We start from the raw sequence: 19,206 nt of genomic DNA, 5'->3' as shown, positions 1-19,206 counted from the left end.
TGCTTTGGGCTCTCTGCTCTGCAAAGAGCCTGCTTCTCCCTCTCCCTCCATCCCTCCCCCCGCCTGTGTTCTCTTTCTCTCTCTCTCAAATAAATACATAAAATCTTTTTTTAAAAAGTTAAATATAGTGTGTTACCATATGGCCCGGAAATTCTACCCCAGCTATAGACTGATTAGGACCGAAAACAGGTAATCAACAGATACTTATACACAAAAGTTGTTCACTTGTACAGTGAACAGCAGCAGCACTAGTCATACCTGCCAGAAAATGGAAACAATCCCCGTGTCCACCAACAGAGGGATGAACACACTGTAGTATCCCCACACAGCGGAATATCATTCAGTCACAAAAAGGAATGAAGCATTGACACATGAACTCGGAAACATTTAAGCTAAGTGAAAGCTGACAGATACAGAAGGTCTCAGTCTATGGTTCCATATCTCTGAAATATCCAGAGCTCCAGAATCAATAAATCCGGAGCGACAGAAAGCAGACTAGTTCTTTCAAGGTGCTGGAGGGAAGGGAAATGGAGAGTAACTGTTGAAGGGAGTTTCATCTGGAAATAATGAAAACCCTGCAGAACTAACCAGAGGTAGGTCTTGCATGACAATGTGAACAGACTAAATGCACTGAATTGTTTGCTTTAAAATGATTAACTTGGGGCACCTGGGTGGCTTAGTGGGTTAAGCATCTGCCTTTGGCTCGGGTCATGATCCCAGGGTCCTGGGATCGAGCCCTGCATCGGGCTCCCTGCTCAGTGGGGAGTATGCTTCTCCCTCTCCCTCTGCTGCTCCCCCTGCTCTTTCTGTCAAATAAATAAATAAATTCTTAAAAAAAAAAAAGCCAGAAATCAAATTTGCATATGAACTCTCACAATTTTTATTTGTTGATAGCCAACTCAAAGTTTTAGAAATCTCTATGCAGACCAAACAAAATACATCTATGAGCCAAATCAGCCCAGAAGACCTAAGTTCCACCCTCTGCCCTGGACAGCAGCAAGTTCATGAATGTCCCTGAGCTGGAAAATGGGATGACAGAAGCAAAGTGTTAGGAAGCCCCAAGGTGTCCTCTGTTGGGCCCCCGTGATGTACCAGGCACTGAATTGGACACTTCACAAATGTCGCCATATAAGCCTCGAAGATGTCCCGGGAGGAGGTGGGAGGGTGGAGGGTCTGTCCCCGGAGGTCTGAGTGGTTAAGCAACTTGCCCAGAGTAAACACACGCAGAAAAAGCAGAACCTAGACTCAAGTCCAGATCCACCTGGGTTTGCTACCTCCGCATCTCACACATGTCTGACAAGTGTCTCAGACTTCACAAGGCCCCAAAGAATGCTCATTAATGTTTTTCCTCAAAAACCTTCCTCCACCCATTCCTGATGCTCAGGACAAAACCCCAGAGTCACCATCACTGGATTTCTTATTCCTCATCCCCTCCCCCCATCCTGCAAGTCCAGTGCCAAAATATATCCCAAGCCCAGAGGCTTCTCCGAAGCTGCCCTGCCTCCACCACATCTCCCTGGCCCTCATCAGGACCAGGCAGCTGCCTCCTCGCCAGGCTCCTGGCCTCCACGCCAGCACCTCCCTCGTCAGTTCCCCCCCAATGACTGCCACACTGTCTTTCTGAAAGATAAAGCAAATGACATCGGCACCCAACTTAAAGCCCTCCAATACACCACTCCACACCCCTGCGAAGGCCCAGGGACGGGTCAGGCCATTTTGTTTAGTGACAGGGTCACTAGGCTCAACCCCTGTCTTAGGGCAGCACGGCCTAAGATTTGGGGGACTCTACCCCCACTCCCAAAGAAGTGTCCCACACTGTCCACACTCATCCCTAAATGGTCACCCTCAGCTCCCCTAGAGAAAGGAGGGTAACACAGCCAAGGAGGGGGAAGAAAGGAAAGAACACAGCCCACCTTGGCCTACGGCAGACAAGTCTGTGAGCGACGAAGAGCTCAGCAGACCCGAGCTCACCCAGTCAATCGAGGCCCTCCTATGTTTCCTAGGAGGGTACAAAGAACCTGGCACAGCTGAACTCGGGATCACTGAGCCTCCAAGAACAATCTGGCTTGGCAGAAAAAGACCTTGACTCTAAGGCTAGCCAGGAACATCACGCACGCACACACATACACACACACACACACACACCACTCCCAAGTACACACTAACTGCACAGCTCTGAGGCTCTGGGACAGGATGCAGAGCCCCTGCCAGGGCCATTCAGAGCACCACAGCACAAAGGGGAGAGAGGGCTGGACCTCCAGGGCAGGCCTGGCCAGCTCTAAGTGTCCATAGCCAGGCAGCAGCCCAGCTAGAGAGTTCCCCCTCCCTCCCTCGCCTGGGCACCCCCACTTGCAACATAGCCTCCGGCTAGCTGTGGGTCCCCTCTGACTCTGGCACAGTGCCAAGAAGCCTCGTCAGGGTTACGCAGAGATGAATTCTGCCCAGTTCCATGCCAGGACCCTATTTCAGCTCTCCAGGCCAGGGAAAAAAGGCTCTGGTCCCCAACTTTGTCAGGGCCTCCCACAATTCCTTCTACACACACGGCCCCCACTGTCCCTGATCTTTGTTCCTACTTCCCCTCAATGACAGGTGGCTTCCCTGCCCCAGAGTAGGCCAAGAGCCACCAGGGGCTCCCTGCCAGGCAACAAGAGAAGGGACTCTGGTTCCTCCCCTGCCCACCCCCTCGGGGCAGCAGGGCCTGGATGGGCATTCCTCCACGGCCTGGGGACACTCACCAGAATGTTCTTTAAGAAATCCATCATCTTCCACCAGTGCCCTCCCCTGCAAGTCGGTAGCGGGGGGGAGGGGGCTCTGCCTCCCCGAGCACCACTGGAGCTGTTGCTGCTCCCACCCCAGCTGCTGGGCTGCTGCTGACGTTGAACAACTTCCTTAAGATCAAACAAGGAACTGCAGGATTTGGGTGTCCGCCCGGAGCTGTTATTCCACATTGACTGGCCCTGACCTTTGACCTCCTCCTGTGCCAGTGCTGTTTTCCTGGGAGCCCGGGGCAAGGAGTACCCCCCAAGAGAGAGACATCACGCCAACAGGATGTAAGAGGGGACCCCCTTGGGGGCAAAGGCAAGTCGGGGTGTAGGAAGCATTCCTGTCCTTTCTGTCCTTTCATGAGCTCTCCATGCTGCTGGCCTGTGAGGTGGGATGGAAGGCAGGACCCCGTGTGCTTGGGGTCTCAATGTTCCTATCTGTGAGCTGGAAAGCCCAATATATAAGAGAATAAGAACAAAGCTAAAGCAAGCAAGCAGGGGCCTACATCTTTAAAGGCATTCTCATGGGCCTCCCAGATCCTGAATCGTCCTACCCGAAGGTCTGAAGAAACACGGGCAAGAGTAAGAAGTGGCTCCTTTCCAGGTGGGGCTTATGGGAGGAGGGCCGGGCATGGTGAACTGGTTTCTTTCATGAACAGCCTAGGGGGGTTTTTTTAGAATCATTACATGTATTATTTTGGTTTAAGAAAAAAAATTTTTAATGTGCTTTAAAAAAAGAGAGCAGTCCTCATGTCCTGTGGCTATCCCATAAGAAAAATTAAAAATTAATAAAGCAAATGGCTTGGAGAAACACATGTGGCTTCAATAGCTCAGGGCCGAGAGGCACCAGAGTGCTGGGGCTTTTTTTTTTTTTCCCCAAGAATATTTATTATTTGAGAGAGAGAGACAAAGCAAGAGAGGGAACACAGCAGGGGGAGTGGGAGAGGGAGAAGCAGGCTTCCCGTGGAGCAGGGAGCCCGATGTGGGGCTCGATACCAGGACCCTGGGATCATGACCTGAGCCGAAGGCAGACGCTTAACTACTGAGCCTCCCAGGCGCCCCCAGAGTGCTGTGTTATTAACAGGAGCACAAGTGTGGGGAGCAAGAAGCCAGGTCCCAGAGCTCAGCCCAGGGCTCACCTGGGTCTCAGAGTCTCTCTCCAACACTAATAAACACATTACATTCAATACCCATCCACAACCCTCGATCCCATTCCAGCTTTGGGCAGAAAGCAATGTCCCTGGCTCAGAAGGAAAGGAATAAATTTTTTTTTAATCCCTCCCCAAAAAAGGCAGTGCGGTATGGTGGAAACAGCCCCAGCCTTAGTGGTGGAGGACAAGGTTTTAACTCGTGGCTCTATTGTTCACAAGCTGTGTGAGCTGGTCACTCAGCCTCTGAGCCTTAGTTTCCCTGTCTGTAAAATGGGGAGATCTGACCCACTTTGCAAGGTGCTTTAGAACAGGATGTGGTGTATAGAACCTGTCTAGTAGAGGGCAAAACTCAAAGACCCTCAGCCTTTTAGTTGGTGGTATGAAAAGTACCCCACCACCTGCTCTGCCACACCCAAGGAGCCAATCTTATCTCTGCTTTCCCCACTCTGACCCAGCCCACCACGAGGCACACGGCCCATCTCCTCTCCCCAGTCCAGCACGCCATCCTGCTACTGCTTGAGCTCCAGAGAGCCCAAGAGCAGCCACGGGTGAACAAAGGCCAGGAAATACCCTCAGAGGCTGGAGGAGGGCACAGCTCAATTGAGGTCAGCAAAGGCATGGGTCCATGGAATGGATTGACACTAGAAGTCACAGGGGAAGTCATAGAGGAAGAAGGGCAGAGTTCTAGGACGTGGATTGGGCCACTGCACACAGTTACAGTTACAGGAGCCATGTGCTAGGGGTCAGCCCTGGCTGCAGAGAAGGGTGACAGTGTCCCTTCCAACTCTTAAAAATTCTGATCAAAAACCAGCCTCCCTGCCTGGGGAAAGGTACCCAGAGTAAGGCTCTGGTGTCCTCACCAGAGGATGCACGGAGGCGAGGGCAGCGGCTATGCTACAAAGGAAGGACTGTTCCCTGCCACACTTGCTTCTGGTTCACCTGCATTCCGGCTCAGAGCCAATGAGTCATTTAGCAGAGTCCCTACCCCACCCCTGCCATGCCCGCCCATGCAGGCCCACTCCCCAGGCTCGCAACCCCCCTGACATAGCACCCCAGGGCCCAGGAAGCCTTGTGGTCCACTCCTTGCCTCTGCACTGAAATGCATTCAGAGGCAGCTGGCAGTTAGGAAGGAGAGAAACAGGGAACTAATCCACCGCTGAGCCAAGCCCTGGCTTGAGGCAGGAGACCCAGAGAAGACCAGCCTCCGTCCCTCTGATCTAGTTGACTCCTACTTGCACTTTAGGCTTTAGCTTGCAAATCACCTCCTCTCCTCCCCATGCCCTATGGAATCACTTCTCTCTCTGTGTTCTAAGTTCTTGTTTGTTCCCTCCACTTCATCTGGCACCTCAGCGCCTGGCACACAGGTGCTCAATAAACACTTGCTGAATGAATAACGGAAGAAAGGAACTGAGTTCCATCTAGTGACTAAGATAATCACCTAAGTCAATAATTACAACACAGTAAAAGAGGAGCGGTAACGGGGATGAGCTGACCCCGACCCCTGCATGGATGCACGGAGAAGAGGGCAGCGGCTATGCTACAAAGGAAGGATGTAGCAGAAAGGGTTTACTGTCCCCATTTTGCAGGCAAGACAACAGAGACACAAGAAAATCATGTCCTGCACCTAAGGATACACCGTGGAAGAACAGGAGTCAATATCCAGGCCTAGGATTCATTCCCACTACCCCCCATTTAACCTTCATGATAATCCAGCTGGGGAGGAGTTGGGAAATGAAGCTCAGAGAGGCTGATTGACCTGTTTAGGGTCACAGAGCCTGTTGGGAACAGAGCCAAGTATTCCAGATGAGAGAGGGGATGCAGTAGAGGAAATGGAGAGGAAGGAGGGGAAGGTGGGGGGAAGATCAGTGTATCTGCCTTTGCTAAACTCAAGAGGGCAAGAAGGAGGCTCTGGGTAAGGAGGCCCACACCCCCTGGTGGGGTCATGAGCACCTGTGGCAGTGGGACCACCCACTGGCACGCAGGTGGGGTGGGCCCACCGGCCGACATAATGAGTCTAGAGGACAACCACACACAGAAGAAGGAAGGAGGGCCAGGGAGCCAAGCAGCCATTCTGGTGGGGACAAAACTGCCCTCTGACCAGTGGGAGGTAGGGAGCAGAGATTAAGACCTGAGCAAATCTCCCCTCTGTCAAATTAGCCTCCTGTGCCTCTGAAATGAGACCTCTCTTCCTTCTACACCAGAAAACCTGCTATTTAGAATGCCTGACAGCAATAATTTGATTATAAAATATCTTGCCTACAGCAAATTCACCTGGACCAGCTGGTTTCCCTCCCTGCCTGGAACTTCTTGCCGCCAACAGCTGTGGTCCAGTAAAAAGAGCAGCAGGGTAGGAGTCAGGCAGGCCAGCATCCAAATCCCAGCCCAGCCATAGGCCAGCTGGGTGACCTGGGGCCTCACTTTCTTCATTTGTAAAACTGGAATAGTGGGGGCGCCTGGGCGGCTCAGTGGGTTAAGCCGCTGCCTTCGGCTCAGGTCATGATCTCAGGGTCCTGGGATCGAGTCCCGCGTCGGGCTCTCTGCTCAGCAGGGAGCCTGCTTCCCTCTCTCTCTCTCTCTCTGCCTGCCTCTCTGTCTACTTGTGATCTCTCTCTGTCAAATAAATAAATAAATAAAATCTTTAAAAAAAAAAAAAAACTGGAATAGTGATTTCCACCCCGCCCCCACCTTCCTTCCTGGGTACATCTGAAGAAGAAATGAGATGACAAGTGTGTGTGCACCTAACACAAGGACAGCAACTAGGCAACAAACGTCTACTCTAAATCCATCAAATTTATAGAATTAATTTCCATGATGGGAGCCGCTGACATGCACTAAGCTCTCATGACACATGCCAGGCCCTCGAGTGGGACCCTCATAACCATCTGAGAGGCAGTCACTATTATTATGCCCACTCTATATTTGTGGAAACTGAGGCCAAAGGAATTCACTAACTAGGTCAACAGGCAGCACTGGCAAAACAAATACAGCCTCCAGAGTCCAAGTTTTGAACCACCACACTAACAGGGCCTGGCTGCACTGTTTGGATCAGCTGCTGGGTGCACAAGAGGCAGGATGCCCAGGGTCCCAATCCCACCTATTCTTCCCTAAAATCCTTCTGAAACCCTCAGCCCAAATACCCAGAGCACCTGACTTGATTTGAGTACATACCATATTCTGTTTCCTCTTAATGGCTAGGGCTGTCTGCTCTTTCCTCTAAATTAAAAACTCCAGGGGACCCCTGGGCGGCTCAGTCAGTTAAGCGTCTGCCTTCGGCTCAGGTCATGGTCCTGGAGTTCTGGGATCGAGCCCCACATCCGGCTCCTTGCTCAATGGGAAGCCTGCTTCTCCCTCTAACCCTCCCCCCGCTCATGCTCCTGCTTGCTCTTTCTTTCTTTCTCTCAAGTAAATAAATAAATCTTTTTTAAATTTTTAATTTAAAAATTAAATAAATAGGGGCGCTTGGGTGGCTCAGGTCATGATCTCAGCATCCTGGGATCAAGCCCTGCATGGGGCTCTCTGCTCAGTGGAGAGCCTGCTTCCCCCTCTCATTCTGCCTACCTCTCTGCCTACTTGTGCTCTCTCTGTCAAATAAATTTTTTTTAATCTTAAAAAAAAATTAAATAAAAAATAAAAACTCTTAGCACGTAGAAGCTATATCTACACACGCCAGATTTCTTCAAATCTTAAATGACCTCCACTGTAAGATACACACTACCTTATGTATCACTAACAAGGCAAAAACACGGCCAATTACAAACTGGGGCCCATATCGCTAGTGAGATGCAGCCTGATCTCAGAGATGTTCAATGAGAGGGAAAATGTGTATCTCAAAGCGATGAAATACAGTTGTAGCTACTTGGTAATTATTTGTACTCAGTAATTATTTCTCGGGATAGTAGAGAGAATACTGAACTAGAAATCACAAGCCTCGAGGCTGTGTCTTCCAGCTGGCTAAGGGGAGTGCTCCGTGTACCTAAGACTTAATTTTCTCATCTATAAATTGAGGGAGAGAACTCTTCCCTTCAGGGTAGTTGTGAGAACCAAAAGCATTCAAGAAAATGCTTCATACAGAGAGTGTCAATTACCATACGGTTTCACTTACTTGTGGAGCATAAGGAATAACACAGAAGACAGTAGGAGATGGAGAAGAGCAGTGAGTCGGGGGAAACTGAAGAGGGAGATGAGCCATGAGAGACTTGAACTCTGAGAAACAAAAAGAGGGTTATGGGGGGCGGGATGAGCCTGGTGGTGGGTATTATAGAGGGCATGGAGCACTGGGTATGGTGCATAAACAATGAATTTTGGAACACTGAAAAAAATAAAATAAAATTTTTTAAAAAATTGAAACTGAAAAAAAAAAAGCTTCATAAACTAAAGCAGTGTCCCAACTAAAGCTGGTTGAAGATGAAAGGTGGAAGGTGGACGTCACCCATGGTTATGTCCAAGGCCAGACCCTGTGGGTGTTTGTAAGAGACACAGCCTCTGGATAATCCAGCTCTCACCTTCTAGGAAACAACCAAGGTTCCTGCTTCTAAGATGTCCCTACCTTGGAACAAGGGTGTAACACTTGTTCCCAGGCCAGCACTGGTTAAGGAATCGTAGAGTCTACACAGCAGAGACTCTCCAAGCCAGGCTTTGGGGATCTGATACAGTCTGTGGCCTGAAACTTGCAGGCTTCCAAATAAAGGTGGGCTCAGCTTCAGGTCCAAGCCTCCCAGTGGTGAACTGGAGAAAGAGCTCTATAAGTCTCATGGGGTCATCAAGTTAGAGGCCATCCACCAGGGTGAGCCGGGGCCTTAGGCAGCAGCTTGAACAAAAGCTTGCAGGCAGGAAAGTGATGGGCATAGCCTGGCTCGGGTCTCACCAATGGCCATACTGTGTTCCCCTGCTCATGTCTATCCTGAGGAATAAGAAATAAAACAAGCCTGAGGCAAAGAGCAGTGTTGGCCTCCAAGAAAATCTCTGCTTCCCCTCAATCCTTCTTGTCCCTGAAATGCAAAGTGTCCCACACTCCATGGCTGTCCTCTCTCCTAACTGGCACTGGGGGTGGGTGTCTGGCTGAGTGTCAGAGGCATGGCTCCCTCCCTCCATGACTCCTTAGTGATCTTTGTCCCCCAGGCAAGTTTCCTGCATAAACCAGGGCACCTTCCCACTCACCCTGTCCCATTAGGCTTCCTTCCCCTTGCCCTGGTCTCCCCTCTCTGTTCTGCATGCTCTCCTGCCGGCTCTCTGAGAGTGGGTACTGCAGCCATGCTCTCCAGCACATCTGGACACTGGATCTGCAGCGAGGGCAGCAGAAGCCTTCCATACCCTACTTCTCCCCCTCTCCCTCTAATAAGGAGTTTGAAGGCCCAGGCACTACTGACCTTGGTGCCAACTAGCCTCCTCCCGCAATCCTGGCCTTTACCCCTGGCCTGGGAGAGAAAAGGGGCTGAAGAGGCTGCCACCAGTTTGCCCATTCAGAGAGAATTCAGCCCCATTATACCCGGACATGGGACCTGCGCCCTTCCCAGCAGACCCTGCTCCCCTTCCTTTATCTCAGGAGCAGCCCCCTGCCCTCCCTTGGGAATGTCACTGCCCTGTTAGTGGTCTAGACGACCTCAGGGAGCCATGAACATATCCAGCTACTTGTCTCCAAAATAACAATTCCTCCTACTCTCACTCCCCAGCTCACTCGAAAGGCTTCAGGCAAGACTGAGTGGAAGGACACAACTTCAACTTCACACCATGTCTAAAGCAGGAAGTAGCACAACCCAAGACACACACCACAAGACACACACCACAGATCTTCTCGGCAGGCCTCTCCTAGCTCTGTCCCTCGGCTCCCACACTCATTCAGAGTCTACAGGAGCTGCTCTCCCCTCCCCAGAGAGACCACCGGTGCCCTATCACCTGCTCTCAACGACCCAACATTTGGCCCAGCACCCTCCTGCCTGAGAGATGCTCCCAGCTATAAAACTCTGCTCTGAGGCAAAGAAGGAAAACAGAGCTCTCCACACACCCCATGCCCACACCAGCACATTAGTAAGTGACAACAGCAAGGTCTAGAGTTTCTCTAAGCCAGAATTTCAATTATCTGGGCTCTCCCTGTTAACACCTCCTCCATCCAGGACAAGAGTCCTGGGACGTGATGGAGACAGTCCCGTTCCTAGCACACAGCAGGTCCTCAGCCGGCGCACTGGCCTAAGAACCCCACATGTTGGGCTGCTGGGCTCAGCCAAGTGAAGGGACAAAGTCAGAAAAGAAGCCATAGGAAATGGGTAATTTTGGAGGCTCATGCTCCCATGTGCCTGAGAGATGCCACTGGAGGCCTCCCACCTCAGCCCCAGAGGTCCCCTCCCCAGAGGGAGACGGCAGAGGGAAGGCTGGGGCACTGCAGCCTCGGGTGGTTTGGCCAGTGGCTAACCAGCAAGAAGGGGACAGCTGCAAATTGCACGCTCTTTCCCTTCCCCATCTTGCAGTTAATGATTACCCAAATAAATGCTTTGGTCCCCAAGTGATTCTAACAGGCCTGGAGCTCCACAGCCTAATTACACACACACAACCTCATGGGGACATTGACACTGAACAGGTCTTTCCTATAAACCGTAAATCAAGTGCCATGATTGCCCCGCCCACTTTTGCCAGCTGAGGCTGATGAATGGGTGCTGGGGCAAAGGTGTGCCCTCGTAAGATCTGGGGCAGGACTGCGGGGGCCCCCCACCCCAGGCCTGGCTGTCCTGGCTCGGGGGCAGCATTCGATGACAAAGACACCACACCTGTGCAGCATCCTACAGCAGCCACCCACAAACAGACATCGCCTCCCACGGGGAAGGACAACAAAGAACAGCCCAAACATTCACAGCCACCCCCCTCATACACACACACACACACACACACACACACACGCTCCGTCCTCGGGGATACTCATGGGGGCCCCCCAAGGTGAGCACCATCAGCCAGCCGCACTGGTATCTGCTGCCTGTATCTGCTGCTGTTTCGACGGTGCCTGCCCCACAGTCACCTCCTAAAAGCAGACAGATAACAGAGGAGGTGTGCAGAGTGAAGGAGGACCAAATACAAGCTCTTAGCCTTTTTTTCACAGTCCGATTGCTTTCCTGCCGGATCCAGGCATTCGGCATCCAGCAGGTGTGTTGGGAGTGGTGCGGACGCCTGGCTCAGAGGGCTTGTGCCACCTTCCAGACCTCAGGCTGAGGCCATCGGCAGGGCAGGAGCGACCCAGCAGATGAGCCTGCCATGGAGGGAACCTGGAAGTCCATGACAGACCAACTCACTCGGACCGAGGAGGCTACCATGGACCCCACCTAGGCCTGGTCTCCCCTGTGGATGTCTCCAGGAGCACCTGAGTGGCAAGAGAGGCAGTGGACACAGTGGTGGGGTCCCAGCTCCTGGCAACAGGACCCCCTAGGTCTGCCCTGCTGGCTGCTCCCCAGTCCCCGGCAGCCCTGGCCCCAGGCTAGCAGCTGGTGTTGACGGTGCTGGCCACAAGGGGGCCTGGTGAGCCATACAGAGGGTCCAGACCCACAGCGGGGCTCCAAGTCACTCCCTGCAATACAGGTGGATAAGGAGACAGGCAATTGCCAAAGATCTATCCAAAGAGAGCTCTGGCTTTTTGCCGAGCCAGACACACCTCCAGGACACTTTCAGCTCCCCAAAGGGCAGGTCATATGCCCTAACCCCAAGGCACAGCCACATTTTCCTGAACTGGGAATTCCTTTGGCCCCATGACTGTCCAGACGGAGGAGAGGTAAACTGGAATCCCAGGAGGTGACCAGTCTGAAAGGGCCATCAGGAGGTGAAACCATGACCCTGCTCTCCCAGGCCTAAAGGACAGGACATGTCTACTGAAGAAGGAAGGTGCATTTGTGATTTTGGCTGAACCTACGAGGCTTGGGTTCACCCTTATGGCCATCCTCTCATAGCACCTCCGGGCACCCTGGATCTGTTCTGCCCCAGAAGACAGGGCACCCTGATCACAAAAGGAGCCCCCTGCCTTCTTGGGGCAGGACAGTCATGGGATCCTAGCCATGAGGACAGTCTGACCGTGCACAGAAGAGACCCCATCTCCAGCTGTGCTTGGCCACTCTGGTCAGCTCTGTGGAATTCTGCAGATGAGTGACATAGCCTTTCTGTCCATTGCTAACCAATCTGGCCCCAAAGCTCCCTTGAAACTGCTCTTCTCAGGGTCACCAAGGACCTCCATGTAGCCAAGCCCAAGAACTTTTGCCCTACCTCATCTCTCGGTACCACTACCCCCCTTCTACAGTCCCCTCCATGGGCTTCCCAAGGGAGCTGTTCTCCTAGTTTTTGCTCAGCCCTCCTCACAGGCTTCTCCTTTTACCTCCATCTCTGCTGTCTTCCCAAGCTACCTATCTGTCTCCCTGCATTCAATACCTTCTCTAGGTTGACTCCTCACATGAACGTCTCCCACCTGGACCCCTCCTTGGACCTCTAAATTAGCATTTTTCAAATGCATATTTGGTTTTTCCACTTTGCTGTCTCATGAATAGCTCAAACTCAGCATGTCCAAAACAGAGCCCCTGATCTTCCTCAAGAAACTTTCCAAGTCTTTCCATCTCAGAAAAAAATGGGACCAAAACCCACCCATTGCTTAAGTCTCATCTAGGACAACTAGACATCTAGACTCCTCTCCCACCCAGTCCAACAACACATCCTGTTGTCTCAACCTCTTCAACATAACTCAAATCCACTCATTTCTCTCTATCACCGCTGCTAACCACCTCCAGTTTCAAGCTCCCTCCACCTTTTTGCCCAGACTAGAGCAAAAGCCCTGATCTCCCTCCTTCCACTTTTGCTGATCTACAGTCCACAGGCGCCCATGCCCACCACAGCGATCTCTCTGCAGTCCAAGGCTGAATCTGGACAGTAGCCCCAGAGCCCTGAGATGGGACAGGCTAAAACCGGAGGCTTCAGATTGGATAAGAACAGCTCCTGCCCTTGAAGCCCCATCCTGCCGAGGAGTCCAGGCCAAACCCCGGGGTCTCCCAGGAATCTCGCCCAGGTGACCAGGGTGATAGTCTTCATGGGGCTGAGGCTGTAAGTCCCCCACCCCCTCCCTGTCCCTCACAACAGCTGATAGGCAATTCCCAGAAGAGACCATCTGGGTCTCGGTGCAGAATGTCCCCCACACTCGTGCATCAAGGAGATTCAGAGATTATCAGTGAGCTGGAAGGCCCTGCCGGGGTGTTTGCACACCCAGTGATACTGAGTTTTAAACATGTGTTCCTGTTTACTCTCCCTGCCAGAGCTTTGCTGGCTGCCCTGTAGCCAGGCAACGCTATCTGACCTGGGGGACCAAGAGGGGGACTTTCCGTGCCAGTCAGGTCACCTGGGGAGGGTTATCTAAGCACAGCATAATGAAGCTCCTGTCTTCCCTCCCACACCTTCCCTCCCTCACCCTGAAACGATCCTGGGCTCACGGGCCACAGAGCAGACCACTCGGATGGGAAGAAGTAGGTTAAATGGGAGGAAGAGGACAGGGTGTGATTGGAGGCAGGCAATGGCAGCTCCTTTCACAAAAACACTGGACAACCCCAAGTCAGGACTGGGTGATACTCACATATGTCACTTTTTTGCCCTCAACGGAAGGGTAATACTTCCACCTAGATGGGGGTTCAGCAAGTTGCTGACCTAAGGCAAGAGAATCAAGGTCACATCTCAGCTCCAGACTGACCGTGTGAATGTTGTGTGCCTTTCTTTTCTCTGTGGAAAAGCTTTGGGACAAACGACATGCCTACCCTTCAAAACCCATGGTCGGGAGAGGACATCTGAAATTATATCATTGGTCCCAGGCTTACAAAGCAATGCAATCAGGCAGATAAAGAATCAGCCACAGAAACACAGAAGCCCATAAGAGGAAGATGTAGTGTGCCCGGGGTGGGGGTGGGGGGGTATGTGTGGGGAAGGGGGACTTCTAGGGTTTCCTTAGGAATGGGTAAAAATCTTCCAACCAACAGACGAGGAACTCAAGTCTAACAAAGCCTAACATCTCCCACTGAACCATGGAGGGGGCCTGACCTTGACATAGGTTGAATAATGTCCCCATCCAAAAGATGCTCTTGTCAGAATCTACGAATATGTGATGTCACACGGCAGCAAAGGGGAAATAGGTTGCAGCTGGGATTAAGTTTGCTCAATCAGCGGACCCTGAGACATGAAGAGGAGCCTAGACTATACAGGTGTGTCCAATTTAATCAAGAGTCCTTATAACTAGGAAGCCAAAGAGAGAGAAGCAGAGAGACAGCAATGGTGGAAGGACTTGGCCAATGTCGCTTCCTTTGAAGACAAAGAAGCAGAGCCCTGTCAACACCTTGATTTTAGCCAGTGAGACTTCTCACTGCCAACATTTTGACAATAAATCTGTGTTGTCTTAAGCCACCAAATTTGTGGTATTTGTTTCAGCAGCTGTAAGAAACTAGTACAGACCTCCTGACGGTAACGGTCCGATAAGACCTGACTGAAGGGAGGAGCTCTGACACTCTAGCACCATGCCTCTGACTGGGTAACCTCTCTCCACTCCCCAAATCTGAATTGCTCTGTGGCACATAGTCAGTCTGGAGTGAGCTTTTATCTTGTTATTTTGATACCTGCTTGGAACCTCTTTGCTGACCTCCAAGAAACCAGGTGTGAACTTCTGACTTTCAGTGGGCCTGGGACTCGTGCAGCAAGAAGAAAGGCTGCCCAAACAGGTGGCAGAGAACCAGTCATGCAAAGAAGCCTGTCCATGGCAACTCAGGCTGGTCCGACGACCTGAGATGCTGCTAGCCCTTGGACTCTGGGTCCCTGCATCAGCCTTGCTGTCTGGGTGACAAGGCCCAACCCTGACACTTACTAGACCCTCCTAGCATTAGAAGACACACCTTCCTGCTCCCCAGATTGGAATGTGGGTTTTTTTTTTTCTTGGACTATGGTTCTTAACCTACTCTCTGCTTCACTATTTTGGTGCCTGAAGGATTGACTGGGGCAGACACCAAGATCCATTACCTCATGGGTAAGTGACAGAGACAGCATCATGTCAGGATTTCCTGCCTTTGTGAGCTTACCCAGGCTGTCCTTATCTCTATGCCCAAGCAGAGACCACTGGCCTCCTTAGTGGAGGTCATGTCCCATCTTGGGTCACTCTCAGAGGTAAGTTTCTGGGGCTTCTGCCTCCCTGTAGGCATCACACCCTCAAAGAGGAACAATCATATCTTCCCACTTCCACAAGGGTCACCAAACATGAGGAGACAGATAAATAAGTCACAGCTCCTGCCTCCTGTCTTGCAAGGCCTAACTCTCCAACCCACAAAAGGACTTCCCCAAACTCCATCTAGACAGGGAGTCACAGGGAGATCCAGCTGGACTCCCAGAATCATCCTGAGCCCCACCGCATCTCTGGGGTAAGATGCAACTCAGGTCTCCTCTGAGCCCAGGCCACCCACCAGGACCAGCCCATGGGAAGGGAGAGCTCTAGAAACAGCAGCAGGACTTCTGGCAGAGGTCAGCCACCAGGGAGGATACAAGGACAACAGTCACTGGAGAGAACACGTCCCTCCCAATGATACTCAAATAAATCTTTTAACATCATGTTGGTCAAAAGAAGCCTAGGTGAGGGCAAACTGGGGCTAGGCCACCAGCTGGTGATCCTGGATGAGGCAACCCAGCCCTTCCACCTTCCCTCTCCCTCCTCCCACTTCTCGCCTCCTGCCCTCTCTTTGCCTCTTCTCCCCTCCCCACTTCCTCTTTCCTTTCTCCTTAGTCCCCCTCTTTTCCTCTTCTACAACAGATGACACCACCTGACCATCCACCCCCCACTCCTGGCTTTCCTTGCCAACCAGCCATCATATTAACATCTGACATTTCAGAAACTTCGCTATCTTGCAGACCAATCAAATCAGCTCAGCCCACCTCATTTGCTAACAAACCCAATTCACTCCTGAAACAGTCATGATTTCCACGTATAACCAAGCCAGAGGGTCCAGAGGCTCCCTCCATGAAGGAGACCCTGCTAACTCAGCCTCCTGCTAAGGGCACAGCAGTTCCCCTCCAAAGGACTGTGTCACGCCCACTGAGGGGCCAAGTTCACAGAGGACACCGCTCTCCTCCAAGGAGCTAACCACTATGTTACAAAGTTGAAATAATTTAGCAAAATAATAATAATAAGGTCTCTGCCCTCAAAGATATGCCGTTTTTTTCCTAGTCTTTTACCTCATCTTTAAAGGACTCTTCTGGAAATTAATATCTTTTACAGAGAGGAAACCTTTAACTAAACTTCAGCAATTCCTTCTGAGCTACTTGATTTTTTTTTTTCCTCACTGGTTAAATGCAAGTAAAATCAAATTTAACTCTTTTTATTACAAAGGAGCACAAAGAGTGAGATCCCATGTATTCACACCACTATCTGTGTGCATGATGCCAAGATGTCTGGACACTTAGCAAACGGTAAGGAGGAATATGTCTGGGTGGCAGAAGTGCTATTAGGGCTTTCTTCCTACTTCCTTTGTACTTTACAATTGCTCAAATTTTTTATAATAAACACGTATCATTTTATCAAAAATAGTTTGGTTTTCGCTGCTTGTCATTTACTTGCGGAAAGCTCTTACGGAAATTCTCCAAGAAAATGTGGGGTTTTGTCTGTCCAGTGCCACTGTCGCAAGGCTGGATTGATCCCTGCACCTTCATCATCACCTGTTATAAGCATTATTAAGCATTGACCACTCAGTATTTATAAAGCACCTACTCTGGGCCCCTAATGTACCAGGCCCCACGGCAGCAAGAACACACTCTGCCCCCTCAGGACAGAACTGGGGCCGCCCTGAGCCAGTCTCTCCCTGCCCTGCCCCCAGAACACCCGCCCCCATCACACTTGAATGACCTCCAACCAAACAGGGGCGAGCAGGTGGTGGCAGAGCTTCTGGGCCTCACAAGCTCCCATCGGGAGATCCCGAGGAGGGCAACCCACACCCAATCGTAGGCTAAATGGCAGCCCCGCAGAAGATATGCTGGCACCCAGGAACCTGTGACTATCACCTTATTTGGAAACAAAGGTCTTTGCAGGGGTAATTAACTTAAGGATCTCAAGATGAAATCACCCTAGACTACCCAGGTGGGCCCTGAATCGAATGGCAAGTGTCCCTATAAAAGACTTGCAGAGCGCAGACAGCCACGTAGAAGAGAAGGCCACGTGAAGACAGGCCCCAAGCCGAGGGAACGCCTGGAACTACCCGACACTAGAAGAAGCATGGCTCCTCTGCCCCTCGTGCCCCTGGAGGGAGCACAGCCCTACCAGCACCTTGAGGGCAGACTTCTGGCCTCCAGCACCACAGAAGAGTCCGTTTCTATTGTTTCCCACCACCAAGCTTGTCGGACGTTGCTACAGCAGCCCCGAGTGAGGGCCTGAAACTCCAGCTCCACCCTCTGTGAGGAGCAGAGAATGTTCCAGGGGTCCAGGAGGGGAAGACAAAAGGAAGGGGCACATGGGAGGTACCTACTTGGACTCATAACTGTGCGGGTAGTATCTCTTCAGGAACAAAAAAGAACCCACCATCCAGTGCCACCCCCCAGCACCAGACACACTGGGCTGCAGTGTCAGGTGAAGGACACACAGGCATGCGAGTGGGCGAGGAAGGCGGCTCATGGCATCTGGTAGGACCCCATCCCCAGCCACTCTCTGTGAGGACGTATCTACAGCAGCTACAAGAAGGGGATTACCAATGAAACCTCCCACAAGCATTTAGCTCGCTGCCCACAATAATAACCACTAGTATCCATACATGCCAACATATATAACACGCGCACGGGTGCTATGAAGCCCTCGCTCACCCACTTCCTTCTGTAATCCTCCCAGCAACCCTGGGAGCACCTGGGGTGGCTCAGTCTACAACTGAGGGAACTTAAGTTCATAGATCACCAAACTGCACAGTGTTACACAGTTCCTAAATTCCAGGCCCAGGGCTCTGTCCTCCACATTCATCACAGGAGTCAGGACCCAAAATAAGCAGGGATGTCATAGAAGCAGGCTCTAAGTTGGGGGCAGGACAGCTGGTCAAGCCCTCAAAGGTGGCATGGCTAGGGCTGGGGCAGGGAAGGGAGAGCCCCCAAGGAGATTCTAGAACGCCAGCTGCATTAGCAGGGCACGAGACCTGTCCAGAAGTAGAGGGTCATTTTAATATTAGCCGCAGTCAAAAGGAATTAAGGAGAACACTCCCAAAAGGGACAGACAGATCATGAAAGGCATTCCAAACCCAACCCTGGGCTCTCCAAGGCCCTGAACTGTCCAGGTCTACACTTAGTCCAATCCCAAAATCCTTTATGCAGATGTTGGCCTTGCAGGGTCTTGGTGCCACTATGGGAACATGATCCAGAGGGATGCTCCCTCCCTGAAGGTTCCTCCCCCAGAGGCAGGACCCTTGGTTTGGGCCTTTTTCCAATACCCTCATGGTTGCCTATATGTCAGGCAGGGTTTGGCGTCTGAGACACAGGGCTCAGGTGGGACCAATCATACAAAATGCAATTTCAGTTTCATCCATCAGACCTGGAGAGGCACCTCAACCATGGGCACCAAGCAGGGCAAGAAATGAGGAGAAACTACACTAACAACAGAAAAATTGGTAGATTTCCTTCTAGACTTTTTCTATAAGCATTGCTATCCTATGAAGAAATCATAACGACTAACATCTCTGCAGCACATGCTACAGGCTCCTGTTCTAAATGATCAACACCAGATCTTCTCAATCAGCCCCCATTACAACCACACGAAGCACGTTCTCTTATGTCTCTATCCTACCAGTGACGAAACTGAGGCACAGAGAAGTTACACGGTGAGGAAGTGTTAAAACCGAAAGCCCAGGCAGACAGGCTCCTGAAACTGTGTTTTTTTTTTTTTTTTAAGATTTTACTTATTTATTTGACAGAGAGATAGATCACAAGGAGGCAGAGAGGCAGTCAGAGAGAGAGGAGGAAGCAGGCTCCCCACTGAGCAGAGATCCCGATGCGGGCCTCGATTCCAGGACCCTGGGACCATGACCCGAGCCGAAGGCAGAGGCTTTAATCCACTGAGCCACCCAGGAGCCCAACTGTGTTCTTAACTATGACTCAATACTGTTTCACATTTTTGAGAAAAAACACCAAAGGGGTCCAAGTCCAGGTCAAAGGAATGGGATCAGCCTCCACAGCGGGGGAGACCACGTGGCCTGGCAGAAGGAAGAGCAGAATGGGCTGGAGAATCAAAAAGGGGAAGAAGGCTCCCGAAGAAAGCATTCTGGAAGCCTAGCCATTCCCCACACACATGGGAG

At 51.4% G+C, this 19,206-nt stretch overlaps 1 protein-coding gene across 8 annotated transcripts in view; it reads right to left on the bottom strand.

Annotated features, from left to right (window-relative positions):
• RAP1GAP2 (RAP1 GTPase activating protein 2) overlaps nt 1-19,206 on the bottom strand; it is a 264,858-nt gene that overhangs the window by 79,954 nt on the left and 165,698 nt on the right. The window contains exon 1 of one of the 8 annotated variants that reach the window (XM_047707376.1): nt 2,736-2,825. The exons of the other annotated variants lie outside the window; for them this stretch is intronic. Within the exon in view, the coding sequence (XP_047563332.1) occupies nt 2,736-2,762 (27 nt within the window). The 5' untranslated portion in view covers nt 2,763-2,825. Of the gene's footprint in view, nt 1-2,735; nt 2,826-19,206 lie in introns of those variants that run through there. 8 annotated transcript variants of the gene reach the window in all.

This window comes from Lutra lutra, chromosome 16, assembly GCF_902655055.1.
Source record: "Lutra lutra chromosome 16, mLutLut1.2, whole genome shotgun sequence".
Classification (NCBI taxonomy): domain Eukaryota; kingdom Metazoa; phylum Chordata; class Mammalia; order Carnivora; family Mustelidae; genus Lutra; species Lutra lutra.
Note: the sequence above shows the minus strand (reverse complement) of the source record. Positions and strands in the feature narration are given on the sequence as shown.